The sequence below is a fragment of the Falco naumanni genome, chromosome 2 (assembly GCF_017639655.2).
Source record: "Falco naumanni isolate bFalNau1 chromosome 2, bFalNau1.pat, whole genome shotgun sequence".
Taxonomy (NCBI): Eukaryota; Metazoa; Chordata; class Aves; order Falconiformes; family Falconidae; genus Falco; species Falco naumanni.
The window spans coordinates 9,576,391-9,600,930 of record NC_054055.1 but is presented as its reverse complement, the minus strand read 5'-3'; the positions used below and the strand labels follow the sequence as shown (position 1 = coordinate 9,600,930).

Below are 24,540 nucleotides of genomic sequence, written 5' to 3'. Positions count from 1 at the left end.
AATATCAGTTGGCTAGAGCGTGGTATTATGTTAGACACTTGTGGGTTACCTAGGGGAAAGCAATTCATGGAGGTTAGAAAAGTGGTCAAACACAACTAGGAAATCACAAGAGGCTCTACAAGTAGACAAGATTTAAGAGTTGTCAGGGTTGATTTATGGGGTTTTTGTTCATTTTGATTGTAGTCACTAATTAATCCTTCAAGGAAACTATCCCACTTCCTTCTGGCCAGGACACCACAGGGGTATTGCAGTGTTGGTGTCGGTGGTAGAATGGGGACTATAGAATTGACAGCTCAGATGATGGTCTCAGCCATCATAAATTTGGCTCTGAGATTTATGCTCGTTGTGTTAAATGTAAAGCTTATTGCACCCACTACTCCTTCAATGTCAGTGACAGGGCCAGAAAGACAATTCACCTCTTTTGTGCTTGCTGCTGGAGGAGAAGAATTGGCTGTTGTTTTCCTCTGTTTAGTTTATATGAGCTAATCTCCATGTTGAAGGGAGAAGTCACTTGGCTATGAAACAATGAAATCTTATCTTGTGAGGAGGTGATGTCATGTCTAATGCTTTCATCCAGGTACTGGGAATCAAGTTCCTGGGGCCCGTGTCCCAGCTTTTCTATTTCTTTTAGCCAGGATGAATTGCTTGAACACAGTAAGCCCCCAAAAAGTTATCTACAAAGCGGGGCTGAGATATTCCACTTTGCACTTTTCGATTCCCATCTGTGAAGTATTTGGAGATCCTTGAGTGAAAGTTGCCATTACCCTATGTTATCATCCTGACCACCAGCATACTTTAAAGTATGGTTGGAGTGTGATCCTCTGTGACCTCTGGGCTGGTGAATAATCCTGCTATCAGCCTGGGTCTGGCAAACTTACATGAAACAGATTCATTTGGTCTCAAATTTCCAGTGCCAGTGCAATGACTGGATGCAACCCAGTAGGAGCTCTTGCATCTGTTACAAAAGGAAGCAGAAATTGTTCAGAAGGTCAAGAGCATGCTGCTTTATTGTAGTCTGCTTCCACATATGAGGAAACCTGTGAGTATGAACTGCTGTGATCTTCGGTCTGCTGTGATTTCTTCTGCAAGTCTATAATGTCACATGCAAATTCAGTTATCTGGGGAGAAATCTTTTGGGTTGCCACAAATCTCTTGCAATTTGGGCATTTCCTTTTCAGCTTGATATTTGTGCAGAAATTCTGTCTACTTCCTGAGGGTACTTCAGCTTCTCATGGAAACCATTTGTCAGTTCCTCTGCAGGAGTACCTCCCACCCTGTCAAATCACTGCTGGCTCAAGGGACATTTGTCACCAAAGTGGAATGTGCCAGAGCCCACAAGAAAGCCAGGGAAGCGAAGATTTACTCTTCTAATGGAATAATAATATCAAACAGATGTCAAATTTCTGTAGCTGGAGACCCCTACAGTAAGCAGAAAGGGCTCCTGGTCTTGTAATAGCCACCTAGTAATGAAACGAGGAGAGTGTCAGAGGCTTCAGAGTTAGCACTTACAGTACTTTGAAATAAAGTGCAACTTCTGGGCAATTTTAGAAAGAAAAGCCCTTTCGAAAACAGCTGGATGCATTTCTGCATTTTCCTGCTGCCTAAACCTCCATTCATTACTCTTTCACCTAAAAGACATGAAATGACTGAGCTCTTTAACAGGAGTTCCAAGCTATGCATTTTGCTCCTCTTGGGAGGCAACTATATGCAAAATTTGGCCCGTTGAGCCTAGCCTATGACCGAATGAAGCAGCCTGACAAATTGCTGTTTTCTTACAATGAGTAATCTGCTTTGTATGGGGAAATGCACTGCTACAGTTTTCCCTCTCCTCAGTTACCATGGCAAAGGGCAAATCAGTTTTATTCTTGAACTGGTACATTTTTGTAGGCTGGAATAGATTTTCACCTGAAGTGTCCAAGGTTTGTAATCTGAGTAACCCACAGAATTTCTGGGGCTTGCCTATATGAGCAAATTAAGGTTGAAGTCAAAATGCCATGGGAGCTGTGCTGGCGCGTGTTCTCTGGGCTCTGAAGGGCTTCAGCCCAGCATCTACAGTAACAACATGCATTAATCCTTGGACTCTCGTCCAAAGCAAGCTACCACTGGATTTTTTTTTCCTCCTTCTCTTTTCTCCTAAACTGGTATAGAAACTGGAGACCAGTTCCTTATCTGTCCTATTCCTTTTGCTCCTTCTGCAGTTTCATCATACGGTAACAGGGCAGCTTGGTGGCTCCAAGTGGCCAGAGGTATTGACAGATGGGCTGTCCCCAAGCTCCAGCCTCTGTTTTGAATGCTGGCCTCAGTCACTTGCCAGCAGATGCTGAGCACAGAGCCTGAGATACTGTGAGGTGCAGTTCCCTACACAAGCAAACCATGTTGCAGAGGCTTCATTAAGCTGTCATAACTTCACTCCCCTTTCCTTTCCCATCAGCGTTTATTACCAGGGTGACCAGGGAAGCAGAAGCTTTCTGTCAATCAGCCTGTGCCATGTGGCAGAGCACAGAAGACTTCAGGAGATCAAGCACTCCGTTTCTCAAAATGGGAGAAGAAGGAGAGTAACTCTGCTAAGTTTGTTTTTCCTTGAGCTTGTTTTATACCTGATTTCTCTTTTCCTAATACCTTCCCAGTACTTTCACCCACAAACATACCAAGTCAGGTCCCATGTGCTCTCCAACAAGCAGAGCCTGCTCAAAAACAAGCTGCCTCTCTTCCAGCAGTTCTCCAGGGCTGTGGATCACAAATTCACCAGCACCTTTCAGAAACAAAACCACCAGTACAGGTGACCCCGTGTTATTTCTTCAGCTGCTCTAGTTAACTTGGCTAACTGATCTTGAAAGACTTAGTCCCTAGGCACTGCTGGCCTCCACAAAGCCCTCACATAATACTGCTGACACCTAAAGTCCCCCCTCAGCATCTCTGTGTCAGTTAGGAGACCCACACACCATCACCAGTGCCCGGGCAGGGCTGATGGTGTAGACCAACTCCAGCCATCACGGGAATCCAAGGTGGATATTCTCCTTGCCCATCTTCCCCAGTGACCATGGTCAGAGCTCTGGACTCTGACACCATCCAGAAGGAAGAAGTGACGGTAATGGGAAGACCCACCCCTGCTGTCCTTTATCCTGGCTTGATGTGGGATGAGCTCATCAGTGATCTACTTTTGACCACTGGATGATATTTAAAGTCAAAGGATAATATTTAGGCTTTATTAGCTTGATTTTCTGCTACTGAGGAATGATTGAGCTCCCGAGGTGCTGCTACAGGATCTCAGTGGTAATGGACTTTTATTACCTTGCCTTCAAATCCTCTGGGATAATCCAGCTACAGATGTCAAAAAGCCCTCTGCTCTAGGCTTTCTGTCTGTGTTTTTCCACCTAAGCCAGATTTACCGCAGCTGGTTCAGACGTAGCTGGAGGAGTTCTGCTTGGAAGGCAGGCGGTGAGGCTCCATTCCTTGTTGTGTGTCAGAGGGTAGCTCAAGCCTACATCTGAGGGTCAGCACTAATATGGTTGCATCTCTTGCTTATGCCTGGCTCCTAATAAACCTTGTACTTCCAGCTGCAGTCTTTCCTCAGACCCACTGCCAGGTTGACATCATTTTGTATAAAAAACCAAGAATGGCCTTAGCAGCCATTAGTGCTGGTCTTGGAAGTCATGAGATATGCTGGGCAAAAGAGTTGTTGCAGGTTTTTCTGCTGTAATCACTATGAGGAAGGTTGACTATGATTTTTCAAGATTTTTTTTCCCCAAAGAACTTTGTAATTGATCTTGGCCTGATCTTGCCTCATATCCTGTCTCTAACAGTAGCTCATAGCAGATGCCCTGGCACATGACTGCGAACAGCAAGCATGCAATCCTTGGCATACCCCCCCAGCTTCCAGTAGTGCAAGATTCAAGGATTTCCTGCTATCTTTGTGCTTCAGGGGTCACTTTCATTGCCTTAGCACTCACTGAATCCACAGCAGGCTCTGTGCCTCAGAGTGTGGTGTGGTGGCTATGTTTATGTTGGCAGAAACCTAGTGAGACTCTGACCCAAAATCGTCTGCAGCCTAAGACAGATGGTGAGGCAGGCAGCAGGTCCTGTTGGGTTCATGATGCAGCCCCCTGGCATGGGTTTTCTAAACCCAAGACCCAGAGTTCCAAATTTTGTATTGGCTACAATTCAAAAGGCGACAAGTTTTTGCAAAGCTCCCGTCTTTTGGCTCAAAACACACATTCTAGCATAAAAGGAATTGCGTTTTTATCTCAGTCATGATAGCCTTCATAACTGCTACATCTGCTGTTAACAGTCATGACCTCTAATGTGGATCCTTGGGTTTGACTTTAAACGCGCTGGCAATCAATGAACCTTACTCACTACATTTCTATTTCAAAACAAAGTAAGATATGATCATGTTTTCTAACTCACCTTTTCATCTCTCCTTTTAACACTAACACTATTAGAACTATTTCATGAGTGATATAAATAGTACTAGTAAATCACATCATGGTACCGGGTGAGGATTTGAAGGGTTTTTTTCAGTGGATTCAGAACCAGGTCAACTTCTAATTTACCAAAATTTTAGTTTTCACTGACATTTTTTTAAGGGAAAACTTGCTTTCTTAGCTGTGTGGAAGTCTTAAAAATGAAAGGCTTTTTCTGATGTTAAGTATAACATCTGTTTGCAGCCTGTAAGCACACAAATTTTGTAAGCTCCCCTTGTAAACAGTAGTGCACTTGCCTGGGCCCATGCCTCCAAGTAGTAAACTTGTCTTCCTATTTTCTCTTTGCCATCTGGGTTTCCTCTTCTTGGCCAGAAACACATACAAATATGCAAACACTGCAATCTTGACATGAGATTTCTGAGACATGAATGACAGTAGAAAAGCTTTAGCCTTCTGGGACATTCTTATGCTTTTGTGTAACTTCTTTTGCAAAGAGCCCAACAACCACACCAGAGCTGCCACCTGGGCTATCAGCACACTCAGAGGGGGGAAAGAACTGGATCTCTGATAGCAAGAATGAGTCTGGGCCTTGCACCCTTTTTCTGTAGGATTAACGAAGGTAATTTTTTCCCTCTAAGCCTCTTCTTAGCTTGGCAGCAGTGTTTCCTTGTTTAGGATTGCTGGTTCTGTCTCTATTTCTCACATGGATGAAAGTATATCTTGTTCTGTGCCTTGGATTCAGATGAGACAAGTCTAATTTTCTTCTACTCTTGTTTGTAAAAACTCAGTTTGCAAAGACCTTATGGGAACTGCTTGCCTTTTCTCTCTCTGAATCATGGAATCATAGAATGGTTTGGGTTGGAACAGACCTTAAAAGTAATCTACTACCACCAGCCCAGGCTGCTCCCAGCCCCGTCCAGCCTGGCCTTGAGCCCTGCCAGGGATGGGGCACCCACAGCTGCTCTGGGCAGCCTGGGCCAGTGTCTCACCACCCGCACAGTGAAGAATTTCCTCCTAATAGCTAATCTAAATCTCTCCTCTTTCAGTTTAAAGCCATTCCCCCTTGTCCTGTCACTGCCTGCCCTTGTAGAAAGCCCCTCTCCAGCGTCCTTGTCGGCCCCTTTAGGCACTGGCAGCTGCTCTAAGGTCTCCCCGGAGCCTTCTCTGCTCCAGGTTGGACAACCCCAACTCTCCCAGCCTGTCTCCACAGCAGAGGGGCTCCAGCCTCTCAGCATCTTCACAGCCTCCTCTGGACTCTCTCCAACAGGTCCATGTCCTTCTCCTGTTGGGGGCCCCAGAGCTGGACACAACACTCCAGGTGGGGTCTCGCCACAGTGCATTAGAGGGGCAGAATCCCCTCCCTTGACCTGCCAGCCACGCTGCTTTTGATGCATAGGATACAGTTGGCTTTCTGGGCCGTGAGCCCGTATTGCCGGGTCATGTTCAGTTTTTCATCCACCGATACCCCCAAATCCTTCTCCACAGAGCTGCCCTCAGCTGCCCTTTTGGGGACATGCCTGACCAAACTGACCCCTAAATGTGGCCAGGTATCATACAGCAGAGTACTGCTGGGCTGATCAGAAGAAGAAGGATCATGCTAACAATTTTACAGTAAGAATAGCCTTGGGGCACTGGCCAGACTCAGGTGCTGGTGGTATTTAACTTGCTAGAGTGGACTTTGGTTTTCCAATCCTAAATGCTCATCACTTGCCAAGCATGATTTTCTTATGATGGCAGTCTCCTTTACAGAAAATTTCATTTTTCTTGGAAATCAGAACTTTGTTTTCTGGTGTACCAAGCAGCAGCAAGAAGATCTCGAGGACAAGGGCAAGGACAATTTGGTTGTTCTCTGCCTGGTTTTATCTAAGACTATGAGTAGGAGTCGCAGCGCATCAAAGCAGATCTCTTCAATCATGAATGACTGAAAGCAGTGCTATAAAATGCTAAATTCAGACAAGGATTGGAACTTCCTTCTTGTGATTATTTCCATAGAGGAACTGGACCTTCTTGCAAATACTTTTTCATGCATATAGGAATGTTTAATATTCTCTGTTCATGGTAAAAAAAAATGCCCTTTTGATACTGGTCAGCGAAGACACTGTGCAGGTCCCCAGGCCACCCCTGAAGTTCTGACTTGTGCAGTTTTGGCCAGATGCTTCTCAAATGGTGACTGCTGCTGCCTCGTGAATATTTTCCTCTCTGACCTCATGGCTTATAATGAGGCTGGATGAACTCAAAGAGGTACATACAAATAAGGATGAAAGAACAAAAGCTGCATAATGGAATTGTTCAGGCAATTGAGAAGTCTCTTGAATAAAGAAGCTGATAGCATTGTCATCAGGAAAACATCTGCCTCCCTCTTCTGGGGTTCACACTCTTTTATTCCACACTTCGAGCTCCTCCAAGAGAGATGTGTATCATCTTCTGCAGGGGATACAGACTTTACTAAACAGCACCTTTCCTGTCAGCACAGCCCCGAGATCCTGTGTAGCTCTCGGCTGACAGTAACAGTACTGGAACAGCAGTACCGTGATAAACAAAGCTTGAATCCTATGCTTGTTTGTTTTCCAGGAAATTGAATAATTTCCTAATAAAGATTTTGGGTGGTAACTTTTACAACACACTTTTAATGTTGTATGTGTTTAGCTCCTAGAGTCATCCTTCCTCAGGGTGACAGTCTTACGCTATTAGTTTGATCAATAGTGTATTATTTCACTAAAAAGACTGTTTGTGCAAAATTTGCTAGGCGAGATCTGGAGACTGGACTAAATTGAGTGTGTGGGATCATTGTATGAAGCATCTCCCAGTGAGGCTGTTTTTACAGGAAGGTTTTTGCAAGATATGGGAAAGACAGAATTTGGGTTATAATTATTTATGGCACAAACCCACAACATATGCAAAGGAATGAGACAGCAATTATAGCAATAAAAAAGATTATATTAATCTTTACCGTGAAAGAGTAGGGATTTTTTTTTGAGGAGGAGGAACTGAGAAAGTACATCTTTTTGTTTCCAATACTATAAAATGGCTTAAGTAATTCCAGAGATGGTGGAGAACAGGGTCCCCCCCGCGGGGCGCAGCCCCTCAGGCCCAGCCGGCTCCAGCCCCCCCGGGGGCACCGGCCCTGCCCGCAGCCCGGCCCCGGCCCGGGCTCCTCCCCGCGGGGCCACGGGCCCTGCCCGGAGCCGGCTCCGGCGCGGCCCCCGCGGGTCACAGCCCCCTGCGGGCACCCCCTGCCCCGGGCTGCGGGGGGGAGCTGCTCCCCCGCGGGCTCCGTGGGCTGAGGGGCACAGCCTGCCCCGCCGGGGGCTGCCCTGCCCTGCCCTGCCCTGCCCTTCCCCGCGGGCTGCCGGGGAGCCTCTGCTGCGGCGCCCGGAGCCCCCCCGGCCTCCTCCGGCCCGGCCCGGCCCGGCCCCGGGGGGCTGCGGGGCTGCCGCTCGCCCCTCCCGGCCCCCCTCGCTGCCGCCGCTGTTCCCCCCCGCGGGGGTTTTTCCCCTTCTCAGCCCCTTCTCCCCGCGGCGCTGCCCCCGCGGCTGCGGGGCTCGGCCTCGGCCAGCGGCGGGCCCGGCCTGGAGCCGGGGGGCAGCGGCTCTGCCGGCCGGGGGGAGCTGCCCGCGGCACCGACACCCGGCCCCCGCCACCGCCCGGGCACGGGGACCCCATACAGCACCTCTGTAAGACAGGCACAGAAATGCGCTGTCCGAGCGTGCTTTTCCACAGACTGAAAATGTCTAACTCATGCTAAGGGGAAAGCTCCAATCCCACAAGGAGACACAGGACTGCAGAGATGTGCACAGTTCGGTGTGCCCAAGAGGAATGGGAACAACTTTGAATCCAAAATCAGAAGGTCAAAAACCAAAACCTTCCTTTTTTGACTGGGGAAGAAAGAACTTGGGAATGGAAGGAACCAAACTGGAGATTGGAACTTGCTGTATTTCAATGTACTTCATCAGTCTGAAACTCTGATACATTTGAGCTTTCCTTTTAGATAAAGGCAATTAGATCCTGGGTGTTTACTAAGGCCCCAGATGGCAAGAAGATGTACTGCGTCCAGCTCTGCGGCCCCCAACAGGAGAAGGACATGGACCTGTTGGAGCGAGTCCAGAGGAGGCCACAAAGATGATCAGAGGCTGGAGCCCCTCTGCTGTGGAGACAGGCTGGGAGAGTTGGGGTTGTCCAACCTGGAGCAGAGAAGGCTCCGGGGAGACCTTAGAGCAGCTGCCAGTGCCTAAAGGGGCCGACAAGGACGCTGGAGAGGGGCTTTCTACAAGGGCAGGCAGTGACAGGACAAGGGGGAATGGCTTTAGACTGAAAGACGGGAGATTTAGATTAGCTATTAGGAGGAAATTCTTCCCTGTGAGTGTGACAAGACGCTGGCCCAGGCTGCCCAGAGCAGCTGTGGGTGCCCCATCCCTGGCAGGGCTCAAGGCCAGGCTGGACGGGGCTGGGAGCAGCCTGGGCTGGTGGAAGGTCCCTGCCCGTGGCAGGGGGGTGGGACTAGGTGACCTTTAAGGTCCCTTCCAACCCAGACCAGTCTATGATTCTGTGGTTCTATGGTAGAATGAATGCCTTAGAGACATGAGTCATTGACAGTCAGCATGAGATTACTGGAGGGAGTGACCCTTAGCTGGCTCTGCCTTTCCTGGATTGGAAACTATTCAGTCCTGATGTGACCTGCTGGTTTTGGCTTCAAACTCTCCTTCGGGCTCCAAGCTGAAAGTTAGGAGATGAGTCACAGGGATCAGTTGAAGCATGGAGGAATCTATGAGAACTGGCAACAAGCCAAGCAGACTGACCTCAGGAATCTCTTCCTACCACAGCAGTTTTCAAGATCTCTTTGCAGGGCAACCCTCAATTCTAGCTACAAATTTAAGGATTTTTAAATTTCTTGGAGGGGATCTTCAGAAATCTGTGTTCAAATACTCTTTAAAATTGCTTTCTCTATTAAAAGGCGTCCTGTACCTATAGACGGCAAGTGTGGGTGTACCAAGTGGGACTGCATTCATATCAGATGTCACAAGTTAAACTAAGCAAAATTTCTTAGCTGGTTAGACAAAAGCATACCTCACTAAAAATTATTCCTCCAAAAAGAAATCATTAATTTTGGTTTCTTAATGGGAACCACAATGTTTCCAATGAAGCAGTTTTGTCAAAATCCAGTTTTCATTTTAAAAACATTACAATGGGGGGAGACTGGCCAGTATAATTAATTCTATCCTCAAGTATTTCCATGTATGCTGATAGGGGATCACTTGGATACCGTACAGAAGGGACGGAGCAGGGCAATTTCTGTAGAGAAGTTCAACAAAGAAATTACAGGCTTTGAAGGACAGCAAAGCATTGCAGTTGAAAGGGTGATAGGCCAGTGACCTAGGGTGCATGACATGTATTTAAGATCTTCCTAACCAGCTGTGATAATTAGATAACATTAGATTATCTCTCCTAATTTAGGTGTCTAAAATTAGACATCTAAATTCAAGTTGGTCATCTTAGTATGTCTTCGCAGAAACTGTGGAGAAAGAGGCATCTCCAGAGATGTTATCTGCTTCCATTTTCCACTTAGACTAGCTCAGAGAAGTTGCTGTTGGACGTGCCTCTTTCTCTCCATCGTCAGAGAAGGCAGCCAGAGCTGTATAGCTGGGCATTACACAGCCAGCTTTTAGATACGTAAAGGTAGTGGAAGAAATCCCATTTTGCACTGCATTTTGCTGGCTGAATTCCAGTACAAGTAGCAGCTCTCTGGCCGCCCTTTCCCTTTGCAGTAACAAGTATTCTCCACCTTCTCACATGAGCTGGATATTTTATTATTTTTTTTAGCATTGTTACATATTAAACCACTTCTGTGCTCCAGTCCCAAGTTGGCTACATTTTACTTTTGGATGCCACCCAAATGCTCTTTATAAAGTGCTCTGAATTCCCTTGGGATGAAGCAGGTTACTCAACCTGTGAGTTACTGTGCTGTGGAGGAAGGACAGTAGAACTGACTCATCATGTTGATACTCACAAAGATGTTACTGCAGATGGCCCCAGCAGCCGTTTTGTTCATACTCCTTGCTAAGTTTACCCTTAGACTGCTCAGGTCATCATAAGAAGGAGCATTACACACAGCCACCAAAGTACCATTAGGAAAGAGCAGTAAGCATTAACCCGTGGATTTCTAAGATGGCTCAGTAAGTAGGCTGCCTAATTTGTGTTTAATTTCAGTGACTTTGAGCAGCACAAGTTCTTTATAGTCCTTTCAAAACCCCAATGTGGTGGGTAGCCATTGAGGACTAGGTTCATCATCCTGGCATTCCCCTCTTTAATTGTGAATCTGAAATATTTGGTTCTTTCATTTAAAGCATCTGGTCTTAGGGTCCTGCCGTGACCAATTTGTGACCTTTATCATTGAAGACTTTGGTTCTCATATTATGCAAAGGCACACATACGCTCAGTAATGTGGTTTATACTTTTAAAAGCTCAGTGGACATATTGCAGAGAAGAAGAAAACAATCTTCAATAAAATAGGTCAGTGAAAAGAGTTTGCATTCCAGCATTCTCCTGTCATACTGAGGGACAGGAAGAGAAATGAGGTCTTTATAGGGCATCATACTTTCCTTGGGCTCTGCTTCATAAAAAATGATCAAAAGCAAAACCAGAAGGGACGGTGCACTCTCATGCTGCAGACCACGAATGTGATGTGAAGAAAGAATTCTGTGCTCAAAAGAGAGGGGAAAAAAATGTTCAGGTTAATACTCTTGCAAATTTGAGTCTGTAGCCAGGGAAACCCACCCACCTACCCTTATGCTCTTCAGAGAGTTGGTCACACATACATTAATGCTGACTGAGATCACTGATTTCATTTAGCAGGTCAGTAATGTTACTTCCTCGGTGATACAAATAAATAATAAGACTGGTGTTAGAAAAATAGTTTCTATAGCAACTGAAGTTGCTTAAAGATTTAGTAATTCTTTGCTGTGAGATGTTAGCAGATGATCTGGATGGTGTGTCATCTCCTTCTTAGCCATGTTTTCCTCACACATTCAAACAATGGATAACAGGATTGTCCATTAGAAAACTGATTTTTGCAGGCACTTTTTGCAGTTTATTTGCACAGATTCCTTGGATATCCACAGTGTTCATTTTGACTCCCAAGACTACAGAGAAAAAGTGACTTGGGACTCTTAATCTGTTGCTTTTCAAAGTGTTGCTCAGCTTTTTAGAAATTTTGATACTGGATCTCTGCTTCATAGCTGCCAGAATCTGCAGTGGGGAGGCTTAAAGTACATAAGTAGTCTGTCCCTCAAATACTCAGTGTAACCTGCAGTTAGCAGCATACTGGGGACAAATTAAGAGCATCTTATAAAAAGAAACACAAGATTTTAATAGACACCAGTTTGCTGTTGAGCCATGTAACATGGCCTGTCATATAGGGTGAAGGAAAGGATCTGTCCTGTTCAAAGTCACAAAACCAAGGGGGACGGTTGTTCAGTCCCTCTTTTAGGGCTTTTTCCCCCCTTGAATTATGGCAAGCTGGAATTGCCCCACCTAAGCATCTAGATTCTGCTGAATTTCAAGGCCTGTTGGTCCCCTGGAAAATCCATGCCTAAACCTCCCTACTCAGGGTGAGGGTTGTGGTGCAATTACAACAGGGATGTTGCACAGGGCTCTTTTGTTGCTCCTTTGAGCATAGTAAACAAGGCAAGAAGTTGCTGCCTTTCTGGCCAGTATGACCAGTCATGCTTGCCTCTGTCTACCTAGAGAAGGCTTAGTGGACTGTGACATTGCAGGGTGGAGAGTAAGTATACTTCATAAAGTAGGAGCTATCAAATGCACACAATAAATACAGGCTAATGTTGAAAGCAGTTTTTAACCCCTCTGCACTGTGTTCTCTTTCAGGAGAGACAAGGGGGTGCACATACAGTGGGGACTGGGCATGGCAGTCCATCTCTGATGGTGCCCAGATAGTAGAAAGGTACCCAGATTGCATATGAGATAAATTGAAGGTGCCCTCAGTCATTGGATTCCACATTAGCTGGGAAGAAAGCCACCTGCCATGGCATGTCCTCCCTTGCAGGTGTGCCACATCCATTCCCAACATCAGCAAAGGAGAAGCTGAAGAGAGCCAGAAGGTGCCCAGGAGAAAGGAAGCAGCACCATGTTCTGGCACGGAGCTGTGCTGCGTGCAGTCAGTGATCGCTGCCTACATGGCTCTCTAAGGTGGACATGCCCCATTCTGCTGCTCTTTGGTGACAGGAGCAGTGGACATTGCCCTCTGGGGATGACACTGCATTGCAGACCCCAGAGAAAAATTTCCACAGCTTCTGTGACCCTGATTCAACAAAGACTCCAAGCACCTAATTTTTCATTGAAAATTTTGCAAATATTAATATTTTTTTGCAAATACTAAGCTTAGTAGGATATTGGGAGACAACTGGAGTTGAGTTGAATCTGAAATTTTTGTATCTAAGAGAGTCATACACGGCTCTAAAATCATTCATAGAATTATAGAACAGTTTGGGTTGGAAGGGACCTTTAGAGGTCATCTGGTCCAACCCCCCTGCCATGAGCAGGGACATCTTCAACTAGATGAGGCTGCTCAGAGCCCCGTCCAGCCTGACCTTGGATGTTCCCAGGGATGGGGCATCTACCACCTCTGGGCAACCTGTGCCAGTGTTTCACCACTCTCAATGTAAAAAATTTCTTCCTTTTATCTAGTCTGATTCTACCCTCTTTTAGTTTAAAACCATTCCCCTTTGTCCTACAGCTGCAGGCCCTGCTGAGAGGTCTGTCCTCATTGTGGTCCTTTTCTAAAAGCAAGCACAGAGAATGTGAAGCAAGTGTAAGAGCCAACCCTTTTCCCTTTTTGAGACCAGAGGGTTTATGAAGCAAGAGTTTCTCATGAGGAACAAATAAAGGAGCACAATGTATGTGCTTATCATTGTCTCCTTGCTGACAGACATACCTGAAATAGAAAATAATAATAATAATAAAAAATTCAAGGCTCTTTCAGGAGAGCTTGGCACTCTGCACTGTGAGTGCTGTGAAAAGAACTTTTCATGACAGGAGCCACGGTTCTCAAATAGAGCATGTTTTATCCAGTATCAGTTTCTAGTCTAAAGCAGAGGTGTCCCCTACCTGAGGTTTCAGTGGCAAAGGAGGAAAGTCTGAATGGGAGGTATGTAAGGTGATGCTGCCCCTGCACTGCTCACAGTCCCAGAGAGGCTCAGGTCTCTAAAATTGCAGCTATTCAGAGCCCTTTCACCTGCCTGCAACCCAGACGTTGCTAATAGTTTCAGTACTCATTCCCTGAGCTTCTCCCACTGCCCTGTAACATTTATGCAAGATAGAAGAGTACTTATGGCTCTTTTAGACTTTATTCACAAAGCTTTAATGCAGCCTAGAGACATACCAAGTGCTGAAAGTGTATAGATATGGAGTAGTCTGAATATAACCCAATTTTTAGAAACTGTACACTTGCCCTGATATTACTGGACAATTATGGAAAGTTTGCAATTATTTCCTGCCTTTTCGCTCTACGGGTCACTAGCTGTCATTGTGTGCTGGTTTCCTGCTAAACAACTCAGTGGAGAGAATCATTTCCAAAGCACAAAAATGCAGCTATGAAATCACACCATGAAGCCCTCGGTCCATGGAATCCTACAAGCAGGTTTTTTCTCATCTCTTGGTCACTTACAGTTGAAGTGGGCGCTTGGTTGTGTCCCTTTAACCGATGTTCCCTTTGCAGTCAGATTTGACGTATTGTAATGTGGCAGCTGCAATATCCATTGCAAAAGAGCATCTCCTTCTCTTTGAGAAGCTCCTTGGTAAAGACATCACTGAAAATTCATCGTACTGATAGTCCAAAGATGCACAGATAGATAGATAGATAGATAGATAGATAGATAGATAGATAGATAGATAGATAGATAGAGGTATAGAATACATATTAGGAAGCCCCCCCTTGATTTATGAATACAATTTATTCTTGGTGACTCCACATTTCTGAGTGTATGGACCTTGGGAAGGGTGTGATCCTGTTTGCTGTTACTGTGATGCATTTCTCTTGCGATACTTTTATCTCTACACTAGAGTCTCTAGCTCTGTTGTCCCAGTGAAAGATGTATCTATCATCCTACACTGTGAGAATGTTTTTATCCATTTTTAATTACCTTTTAACTTGCAGGTACGGCATGAATTGTCTGATCCAGTTTGAAGACTTTGCTAATGCTAACGCTTTTCGTCTCCTCAATAAATACCGCAACAGATACTGTACTTTCAATGATGATATTCAGGGTAAGTACTGTTAGGAAAATGCAAGTTTAACCTTCAGCTTGTCATGAGGAAAGGTGATTAAGATCAGAAGACTGTTTATTATACAATACTCAGATGTGTAATAAAGTTTAGAGTTTACACATAAGCATTTGAAAATAAGAACGAGCACAGCAGTCTTAAGTTGACAAGTTAGTCTCCGTTGATTTTAGGAATTTAGCTGTTCACTGCAGAAATGTTGTTCAAGGGAGGAAATGGATCATGTGCTTTAGATTAAGGTAATTTAGAGAGTTCCATTCATTTTCTATAATTTAGCTAAAACGATGGTGACAATTTAACAGTTATGCAAGGCTTTCAGTTTCCATGAGCCAGGTGGTCAGCAGCTGATCCTGGTATTGTCCTTCTATTGTTATCCTCATTATTACATGCACAAACTAAAAGGTAAACCAGCTTCTTTCCTCTCCGTGGATGCTAACTCCATTGTAATCTGAGAACAGGTATGTTCTCCCCTAGAGTGGTTAACTTAACTCTTCCAGCACCAAAGAGAAATGTCAGCAGCAAACCTAGAGTTATAACCAGCATGCCTCCCAGACTGCTGTGAGGGTCAGCAGTCAACAGAGTTGCTCAGGTTCACAGAGGGATGCAAGCTGCATATTGGTGGCATCGTGGTCTGGTACTGGCTTTGCTTTAAACCATTGGAAGGGCTGTTTGCCCTCTGGTTGCAGAAAATGAAGAAAGCTCTAACATGTTATTTCATTAGTTGTGTCTAATCATGTCATTCAAAAGCCTTTCACACATATGGGCAGGGCAGAGAGAATAGCACACAGAAGCATAAAGCTTACTATCTCCTGGCTCTGGGCATTTTTAACAGTCTTTTAAAACTAGACCTGATACAAAGTATGACATTGATAGCTTCTCAAACCACCAGTCTGAGTGTTCAGATCTATCCATATCCAGTTTGAGACACTGTAAACAGACAGGATTTCTAAAATCCTGAATACCTACAACACGCAAATGAGATTTCTTCAGCAGGGACAGCATCTTCCCGAGTGATTACAAATAACCAGTTTTCCTCTGTGAGTCCCTTCATCTTTTCTTCTTTATTCTAGTCCTGCTTGCAACATGCAGAAATTTCCAAGGTTTGTTGATTTAATTATTTGCACTCGGTTGGACTTATCCTCACTTGTACTTGAAAGAGACTGGCAGAAATGTCAGTGTCATGTTTCACACAGCGACGGCTCGGGTTTGAGCAGACTTCCCAGCACTATTTCTGCATCTGCTACCCATCTAGCAATATTTTCAGTGCGTGTAACAGCTTGTTAATATCTGTCATGACACAGGAAGGAGTAAGACCCTGGCTGATGGAAATATGGTTGGTATAATGAGATGCATGGTCCTGCTCAAAGGCACTTTCATGAAGAGGGTTTAGAAGCAGAGGAGCTTAAGGCATTTCAGAAAAGGTGAGATAGAAACGCCTGTACAAGAAGATGCATTAGGTGTTCTTGCCACCCAGAAAAACTTTCAGTGGAGAGAGAAGCACAGAAAAAGAGAACACAGAAGACACATTTTTAATTGTAGTCTTGAATGGAAGAACCAAGAACTCAAAGTTTTCAGGAGATGGACAGATGAAGCCCATAATGAGAAGCCCATGATGTAAAGGTTTATTTTGGATTAGTTGCTCTCTCTGCTAGTGGAAAGGGACTCAGCAGTCAGAAGGAAAAGAGGTCAGGTGATGTGGCAGATATATGGCCCTCGATGTAGGTTTTCTTGGGGGAACCTGCATGAATTGGAAGGGTTTCTTGGTGAATTGGAATGGTTTCTTCAACTGACAGAAGAAAAAGACGATACTAAAGCAAAGCTGAAGATTATGAGTGGGAAGCAGGAGACTGTATCTTTTTTATAGTTGCTTTTTGGCCATAGGTCATAGCTGAATGCCTGAGATGGTTTCTGGAAATGACCCCCCCAGAGAGGCAAACCACATCCAGGATGATGCTGTAAAGCAGCACTGCCATAAAATGGACCTTGTCTTCTTCCCCCCCGGTTAGATGCGTGTCATGGTGCATGGGAGATGTCGAGTCCCCTGAAAATTCTCTGGAGTCCCACCTGTTAAAACAGTAGGATTTTACCTCTTACTAGTAAAACTCCCTTATATTCTCAAATGAAGCATCTAGCTGGCACTGGTTTCACAGTTGTAGGTAAGGGAAGACAGATCTTTTGGATCTTTTGGACAGACAAGTGATGAATCAAGGGAAGGAAGGCACTGTTTCAGGCTTTTTTATGTAGCAGTCAGAAAGAATGGGGAACTCCAAGCTGGAGTTGTAGTCAGGAATGAGTTTTGAGGACTTACGGGAAGCTGAAGTAACTTGGATCTGCACAGTTAACTCTGGTCTTGGAGTCATGTCAGAGATTAATGGAGTTGAAGCTGGGATGAGTAGTCTGATCTACCCGCCCTGATATACCCCTCTGTATCCCCAGACGATATGAGAAAGGTAGGAATTGCCATTTTCTCGCTTACACCCTCCTGTTCTTTGGTTTTGCCTCAGGCTCTCTCTTTTCTAACACTCCAGTGTTTCGTGACTCCCCTACTTAAAAAAGTGGGAGAGTTCAATGCAAATTGTGTTTTAAATTATTAGTGAGAATTATATAAAGCCCTGTTGAAGCAGGCCTGATTACTTTTCCTCAAGTCGAGCAGGAGCAGACCTCCTGAAGCCTGAATGATGTGGCATTGCTTTAAGTATATTGATTTAAAAGCACATCTTAGGCACAGTGTACATTAGATCAGGCCTGAGCTATACTAATTTAAACTCATTGCTCACTGGTTAGTGGGACTCTGAGTGCAATGGGCCTACACACACACACAGAGGCGAGATGTGGGATGAGCATATAACTTGTTCCGCTTGATTTCCCTTAGGCATCCCTGGTGCTGCCCCAGTGCCCACACGAACAGAAAGCAGTTTAAATTGTTAACACCTACTTTTTTTGTGTGACACAAATTACTGTATTGCCAAATCTGCCCTAACCCCACAGAACTGAAAGTGACTTAGACCCCTTCCAGTCTGAGCCAGCCTGCTGATGCTGAGTGGGACTCCTGCCAGGTACCACAATCCCGGACGAGGTGATTGCTCTTATTCTGAAAGCCATTAGCTAGCCTGGGAGCTGGCGGGAGCGGGCTCGCTGTGCCCACGTGTGGGAGCTCCCCATGAAGGGAATGCTTCGCCTTCCTCTATGGGGGTGATGACATCAGTCCTTTCCCAGCTCTGCCTGGGTTCATGCAAGGGGCAACAGCTTCAGTTGCAGCTCTACAGGAGAAAATTGATTGTCACTTCTTTTTTTTCCAGTAAAGCGCCAGGGCAGGCGGTGAAACACGTATGAAATTGGAGGGACGTGAGAACGCTTTAGATTCTGCTCTTTCTCTTCCTACTGTAACTTTGTTCCACTTAATTGTGCACAGTGGTAAAAAGAAAGTAGATGACTGAAAAGTCTGTATTACAAAGGTGTCAAGCGTTGTGAATCCCTGGGACAGGCATCTCTGGCTTCCTGCTTCATACAAGAAAATATATAAAATCATTGAAGAGGTTAGTTTGGAAGGGACCTCTGGGCGTCACCCAGCCCTCACTCAAACAAAAGGTGATTTCAAACTTAGATCCAGCTTTGACATTAGATCAGGTTTCCTCAGAGCCTTGTCCAGCCAAATAATTTTCAATATCTGCAAGGACGGTTATTCACAATCTTTTTGTACTATCTGTTCCAAAGTTTTCTCATCTTGCTTGTCCATCTTCCCCCCTAATATCCAATTGGAATTTCCCTAGATGCAACTTGTGTTCATTGCCCCTCATCCTTTTGCTGTGTACCTCTGAGAAGAATCAGGCTTCTTTACAAACAGTTAAGTAGTTGTCGACAGAAATTCGTTACCCTCTTGGTCTTCTCCAGCCTAACCAAACCCAGATCCCACAGTCCTCTGTACACCCTCGTGACATTTACAGTCTTCCTCTGGACTTGCTCCAGTTTGTCAATATATTCCTGGTGCTGAGAGCCCCAAACTGGAGATGCTAGTCTAGAGATGACCTCAAAAGTTCTGCGATACAAAGAAACGATCACTTTCCTTGACCTGCTGCCTAGACTTCTGTTGATGCGGTCTAGCAGGCTGTTGGCCTTCTATGCCACAAGGGATTATTGCTGGCTCATCTTCAACTTGTTGTCCACCATTACCCCCAAGTCTTCTTCTGCAAAGCTGCAGGACTTTGCATTTGCCTTTGCTGACCTTCATGAGGTTTCCCTGAACCCATTCCTCCAGCCTGCTGAGTTCCCTGTGAATTACAGTCATACCCACCAGAGTATCAGTCGCTATCCCCAACTTGTAATCATCCCTGAACTTCCTGGGGGTGCATTCTGTCACACCATCCAGGTTGTTGATAGAACTTAAATAGCATTGTCCTCTTTGTACCACTGACCACAAACCTTTGAGCCTAGCAGCTGAGCCACTTTTTCACCCACTTGGTAGTCCTCTTGTTCAGTCTGCATCTCTCCAGTTTGACTACAGGGATGCTGTGGGAGATTATTTCAAAGGCCTCATGCAGGTCAAGGAAAGCAACATCCGCTGCCCTGTCCTTGTCCACATAACCAGTTTTCTCATTGTAGAAGGCAGCTGAGTTGGTCAGGCCTCTTTTGCTTTGGGAGATCCATACTGTTCTCAGTCACCTTCACATTCCTAGAAACATCTTCCAGAAGACTTGCTTTGTAATCCCCAGATACTGAGGTTAGGTTTACTGAGCTAAAAATCCCTGGATCCTTCTGGCCCTCCTTGAAGATGGGTGTAACATTTGTCTTTTTGGGGAGTCAGGAATCTCTCCAGTTACCAAAACCTTTCAAAGAATGACTTCACAATGCCTTTGGGCACATACCTCAGCATCTTTAGATGCATCTCATCAGGTCTCATGGATGTGTTGAATAATCCCTGCTAAATAGGCAGGAGTCCACAGAAACCCAGTAAATTTGCATACCTAAGGTTCTCAGCATGGGACTAGGGCTCTGTGTGCATGTGCCTCCCTGTCTTTGTGGCAAAAAAGCCGGTCTAATTCCAGCACAGTCTTCAAAGATGTGCACTGAGTAACCAAAGAATCAGCAGGGGTTTATGCCTGGGCTAAGGAAAAGTGGGATCAGATGCATCAGCCTGTGATTGGAATTGGTTGGCTCGGCTTGCTGAGCTGAAATCTTTATGCTGCAACAGAGATGCTTCGGTGTCATGGTTCAGTTATCTGATCAGACAGAACAGAAACATTATTCACTATGAGAGTGGTCAAACACTGGGACAAGTTGTGCAGAAAGCTTTGGGACTTTTATCCTTCAAGAAGGCCCTAAGCACTCTACTCTAATTTTGAAGCTAGCCCCACTTTAAGCAGATATCAGACTAGGTGACCTCCAGGCATCTCTTCCAAGCTTATTTTTACTATGGAAAGTTTGTTCTCCTGGTTGATCAGTGTGTTACCCGCCCCCCAACCCCCACATATTCACATATCAAATGAATTCTTCAGGTGTAGATTGCTTACTCGGTACTGATCAGCAGAAGTTGTTCTGCAAAAGAAGTTGTTCCGTTAGAGTTGCAGAAAAATGAAGAAAGCTCTAACATGTTATTTCATTAGTTGTGTCTAATCATGTCATTCAAAAGCCTTTCACACATATGGGCAGGGCAGAGAGAATAGCACACAGAAGCATAAAGCTTACTATCTCCTGGCTCTGGGCATTTTTAACAGTCTTTTAAAACTAGACCTGATACAAAGTATGACATTGATAGCTTCTCAAACCACCAGTCTGAGTGTTCAGATCTATCCATATCCAGTTTGAGACACTGTAAACAGACAGGATTTCTAAAATCCTGAATACCTACAACACGCAAATGAGATTTCTTCAAGGCACTTCAAGATGGGAAACCCCAAATCAACAAAGGCACATAAAAAAACTTTTGTATTTCCACAGTCCCTCCACAACTAAAGTAGTCTACAGGCAATGCCCGGGGTCATCGCTTTCGCAAAACCTCTCTGAGTCTTTTTCCAACATTAGAGCAATGGGTCCCCTTTGTTGGCAGGTATGTGACTGCTGATGAGCCTCAAAATATCTCTTGACCCACCAGCCCTTTTCGTATTATCCTAGTAGATAACCTTTCTGTAACCTTTCCAGGACACTTCGGGAAGCGGTGTCTCAGCCTGGAGGAACACCGCTCCCAGACCTCAGCTGCGGTTGGGAACACGCCAACTCCAGCGCCGCAAATCTGAGTGGCTTCAAACATTTGCGCAAGTTAGAAAGCAATCTTGTGCAAACGTGGCCTATTTTGCAGGCATGTTTCCATGTGCTGTGAGAAGCAGGCGACGCTAGTTTTTGGCTCGGTGTTAACTCATTTCAGCAGATTAAAATGGTACAGTATCTTCCTTTGTTGTTTCAGCTGGCGTGGAAAACGCATCGGTAATCATCACAGGAAACTAAAGAGGGGGGAAGCACAATGGGAAGGGAGCGCTGGTTGATACGGTGCCGCAGAACAAAGCAGGCTATGTCCTGCCAGGCAGCTCCTGAGCAGCACGCTTTCCCGGTGGGGATTTACCCAGCCTGAAGATGGATGTGGAGATGTTCTCAGTCCGGTACGGGTTCACCGTTACAAGGCTCTGGGACCTGCTGTGCCCTGCAGCAGAGGAGGCTTCTGCATTTTCCCTTGATGCTACTATGTTAACTATTTAAGGGCCAGGTTTTCTGGGTTTTTTGTTGTTTTTTTGTTTTTTTTTTATCCTAGGCTTGTCTCTTAATCACACATTGACCGCTAAACAAGCCCGATCAGAACAGTGTGGACTCCTGGGTGTAGATGGGCCTTAGTTTCTTGGGCTTAGTGGTGCAGAGCTCTAAAGATCCATCCCATGTCTTCTTTCATTTTGGGGATTCTAAAACTGGTTTCCCTTTCCTCTCCTACGTCTCTTATTTGCTGTTTTTCTTATTCACTGGATGCCATGGCAAGCTTCTCCTTTGCAGTAAAGAACAGCACATATCTCCTCTGTGTTAAGCTCTCTGTGATCTTTTAAGTACAGGCTAAGGAGGCAAAATGGATAGAACAACAAGGCTGTGCTCTGACCTGGTTTAGGTTGTTGGTATAAACCAGCATCCACAGGGTCTCCACTGCTGATGGGGATGGGGAAGCTTTCTTGCAAAGTGCTGGCAGCTGCCTGGTAGCCTTTGCCTTAGTGGACGAGGGGGTTCAGTGTGCCCAATGGCACAGCCTGCGTGCTGGCCGGCACTCGTGCAGGCAGGAGTGAGGGCAGTGCTGCAGGCCAGCGCTGCAGCGTGGGTTTAAGGCACTGCACTGTATAGTCCAAGCACTTTACAGTGGAAGGATTAAAAACAGGCACCTGAAGATGACCTGCATTAGGCATCTACTTTAAGATGAGCTCTGCGTCTTCATTGTCAGACAGCTCTTCACCGTACCACCACCTCTTCTGGGTTAGGTCGCCCTAAATCTGCTAGTGGAAAAAGCGAGTTCCTTCCCTGAGCATCGATGCTTTGTGTTTTACTGCTGTTCTTACTGACGCGCTCCACACCATTCTGAGGTTTATTTTCTTAATGTTTTACAGAGGCCCTTTGGGGGAAAGGTAACACTAGCCCACAGCCATGGAGGCGAAGACCTTGAGCTGCAAATGCTTCAGCAGCTTTTTGCTTCAGTTTTGCTGTGTTTGACTTTTGATTGTCTATTTGGAGTGGATCTGGACGCGCTCCACTCTGCTTTCCAGTAACAGGCGGAACTGCTGCAGGGAATTAATGTGAACCAGGCTTTGGAAAAGCCCTATGCTTTCTCTGCATCCATAACTTTAGATATATTTTCTTGGCTGCCCGTGGCTGTAGCTGTTAAACTGGTGTTTGCAGTTCCCTGGGCCCTCATCTTGGCATGGTTTTGCTGCAGCAAAGTGTAAGCAGGCAAGGCAAGGGTAAAAAATAACAGATCAGGCAGATTTTGGCTATCTCTTCCACCAGTGTGTTGTGGAGCAGGGGGAATCACCCACACGGGTGTTGTATGAAGAAACGGGCACTTGTGCCACTGCATGCTCCCATCGCTGCTACTATCAGAAGGATTCGGCAGGGTGGTGATGCTCTGCCCCTCAGCCAGCACCTAGACCAGGTGACAGGGCAGTGCCAGTCCTCAGCATGGGGGGACTCCTGCCCCCAAGCATCCACAGGGTCCCTGCTTCTCCCCATGTCCCCTGCTTAGGCACTGGGTGCTGTCACACGCAATACAGCCTTGACATGGGCGCTGGGCAGCACGTCCCCTGTTGCGCTCATGCCAGCGCTGCCCAAAATTCCATGTGGGAAGCTGCTCGCCCCTCTGTCTGCGCTCCCCACTCTGAAGGAAGGGTGAGGTCCATGGGCATGGGTGCCTCTGGGCTGCAGCCTTTTCCATCCCTGCAGTCTCCTGAAGCAGTGGAGCAGATCCTTTCCCCCGGCTTTTGCTCCAGTGTACTTCCACTGACATCTACTGGGGTTTGTTCTTACTTACACTAGTGCAAGTGGAATTAACCTCGGAGGGGATTTTCTTAACGTTTGACAACGTTCTGAATGTGCTTGAGCATCAGAGATTAATTCCTGTGGGGATGGCCATTTTCCTGACTGTACTTCAGTCTGAAATGCCTCTTTCCCTTACTGGTCCTGTTGCTCTGGACTCCCCAGAGAGGCTCCTGAGGTCTGCTTGCTATTTTGTGATATGGTGAGTGTTCGCTTTGAGCCTTGGACAGACAAGATGATTTACAAGGATTTTCCTTTCATCTCTCTGTGTCCCTCCATATCTCACCTCAGATACGGACCAGCCAAGCTGGCTCTCACTAATTACTTAGGGAAGTAGTTATCGACAATAGCAGCATTCAGTCTCTTAGGAGAGTAGATAGACCAACATGTTGAAGCGTGGTGGGTTTTTTCTTGCCAGAACTCATGGTGAGGGGTCCTGGCCTTCCCCCACCCAGTCTCATTTTGTGGCCTTTTTAGACCTGAAGCGCAATGATTAGCCAATTCCTTACATGAACCAGCTGTTAACTCCCCTCCGTAGAGATGCTCTGTTGTTCCATGCTCAGAAATTGTAATTATAGAAGAAAAATATTGAGCTAAGGCCAAGGTACAGTAATTTCGTTACTTGAATAATGGGGGTGAGATGCAGTCTGGGAGACGTGGAGGGATTAGAAACACATTGGTGAGAGAGGAAGATGATTAGGCATGGCAGAGCTGAACAGAGTCCTGCTGTTAGTCAGCTGCAGTACAAGTGCAAGGGGATGAGTAATGGCACACCCAGTCCCACAGCTCTCCTCTCTGCAGAGTGCACGCTGCTCTGCAGACTGCGGCCGTGCACCCTTTCTTTCCGTCACCTCAGTTCTCAAATCCTTGCTATTAACGTCTTTAAAAGACCTCGAGTCCCTCTGCTGAATGTCCTGTGAGCATTTTCCATTTAAATGGGTTTGCAGATGTCCTGCCAGACTTCTTGACAATCATAGGGTATAAAGCCATTTTGCCTGGGTCTCGACCAAGAGAAACAAGATATTTCTCCAGTTACATGTCTTTCTTTTAAATACTTTCCAGGCATCTATTGCTGCTAATGCTGTAACCTGACACGTACACTGTCACACTGTAATTGTTCCATTTTGGCTTTTTTCCTCTGATCAGTTCCCCACTCCCACCCACATGAGGATTCGGGGATTTCTGTGCAAAGTAAGCCTGGGAGATAACATGTGAGCACGTGTGAGCATATATGTAAAGGTTCATATTCTGCTACACGTCACAAGCTTGGCATCGCTGACCGCTGTGGGACCTCACTTCTTTGCAGTTCAGTGCCAGGGTGGGATCCCTTCCTTCA

General features: G+C 45.8%; 1 protein-coding gene across 1 annotated transcript in view; it reads left to right on the top strand.

Moving 5' to 3' along the window:
• Window positions 1-24,540, top strand: part of ME3 (malic enzyme 3) — a 136,390-nt gene that overhangs the window by 103,498 nt on the left and 8,352 nt on the right. The window contains exon 7 of the mRNA XM_040584379.1: window positions 14,590-14,699. Within this exon, the coding sequence (XP_040440313.1) occupies window positions 14,590-14,699 (110 nt within the window). The remainder of the gene's footprint in view (window positions 1-14,589; window positions 14,700-24,540) is intronic.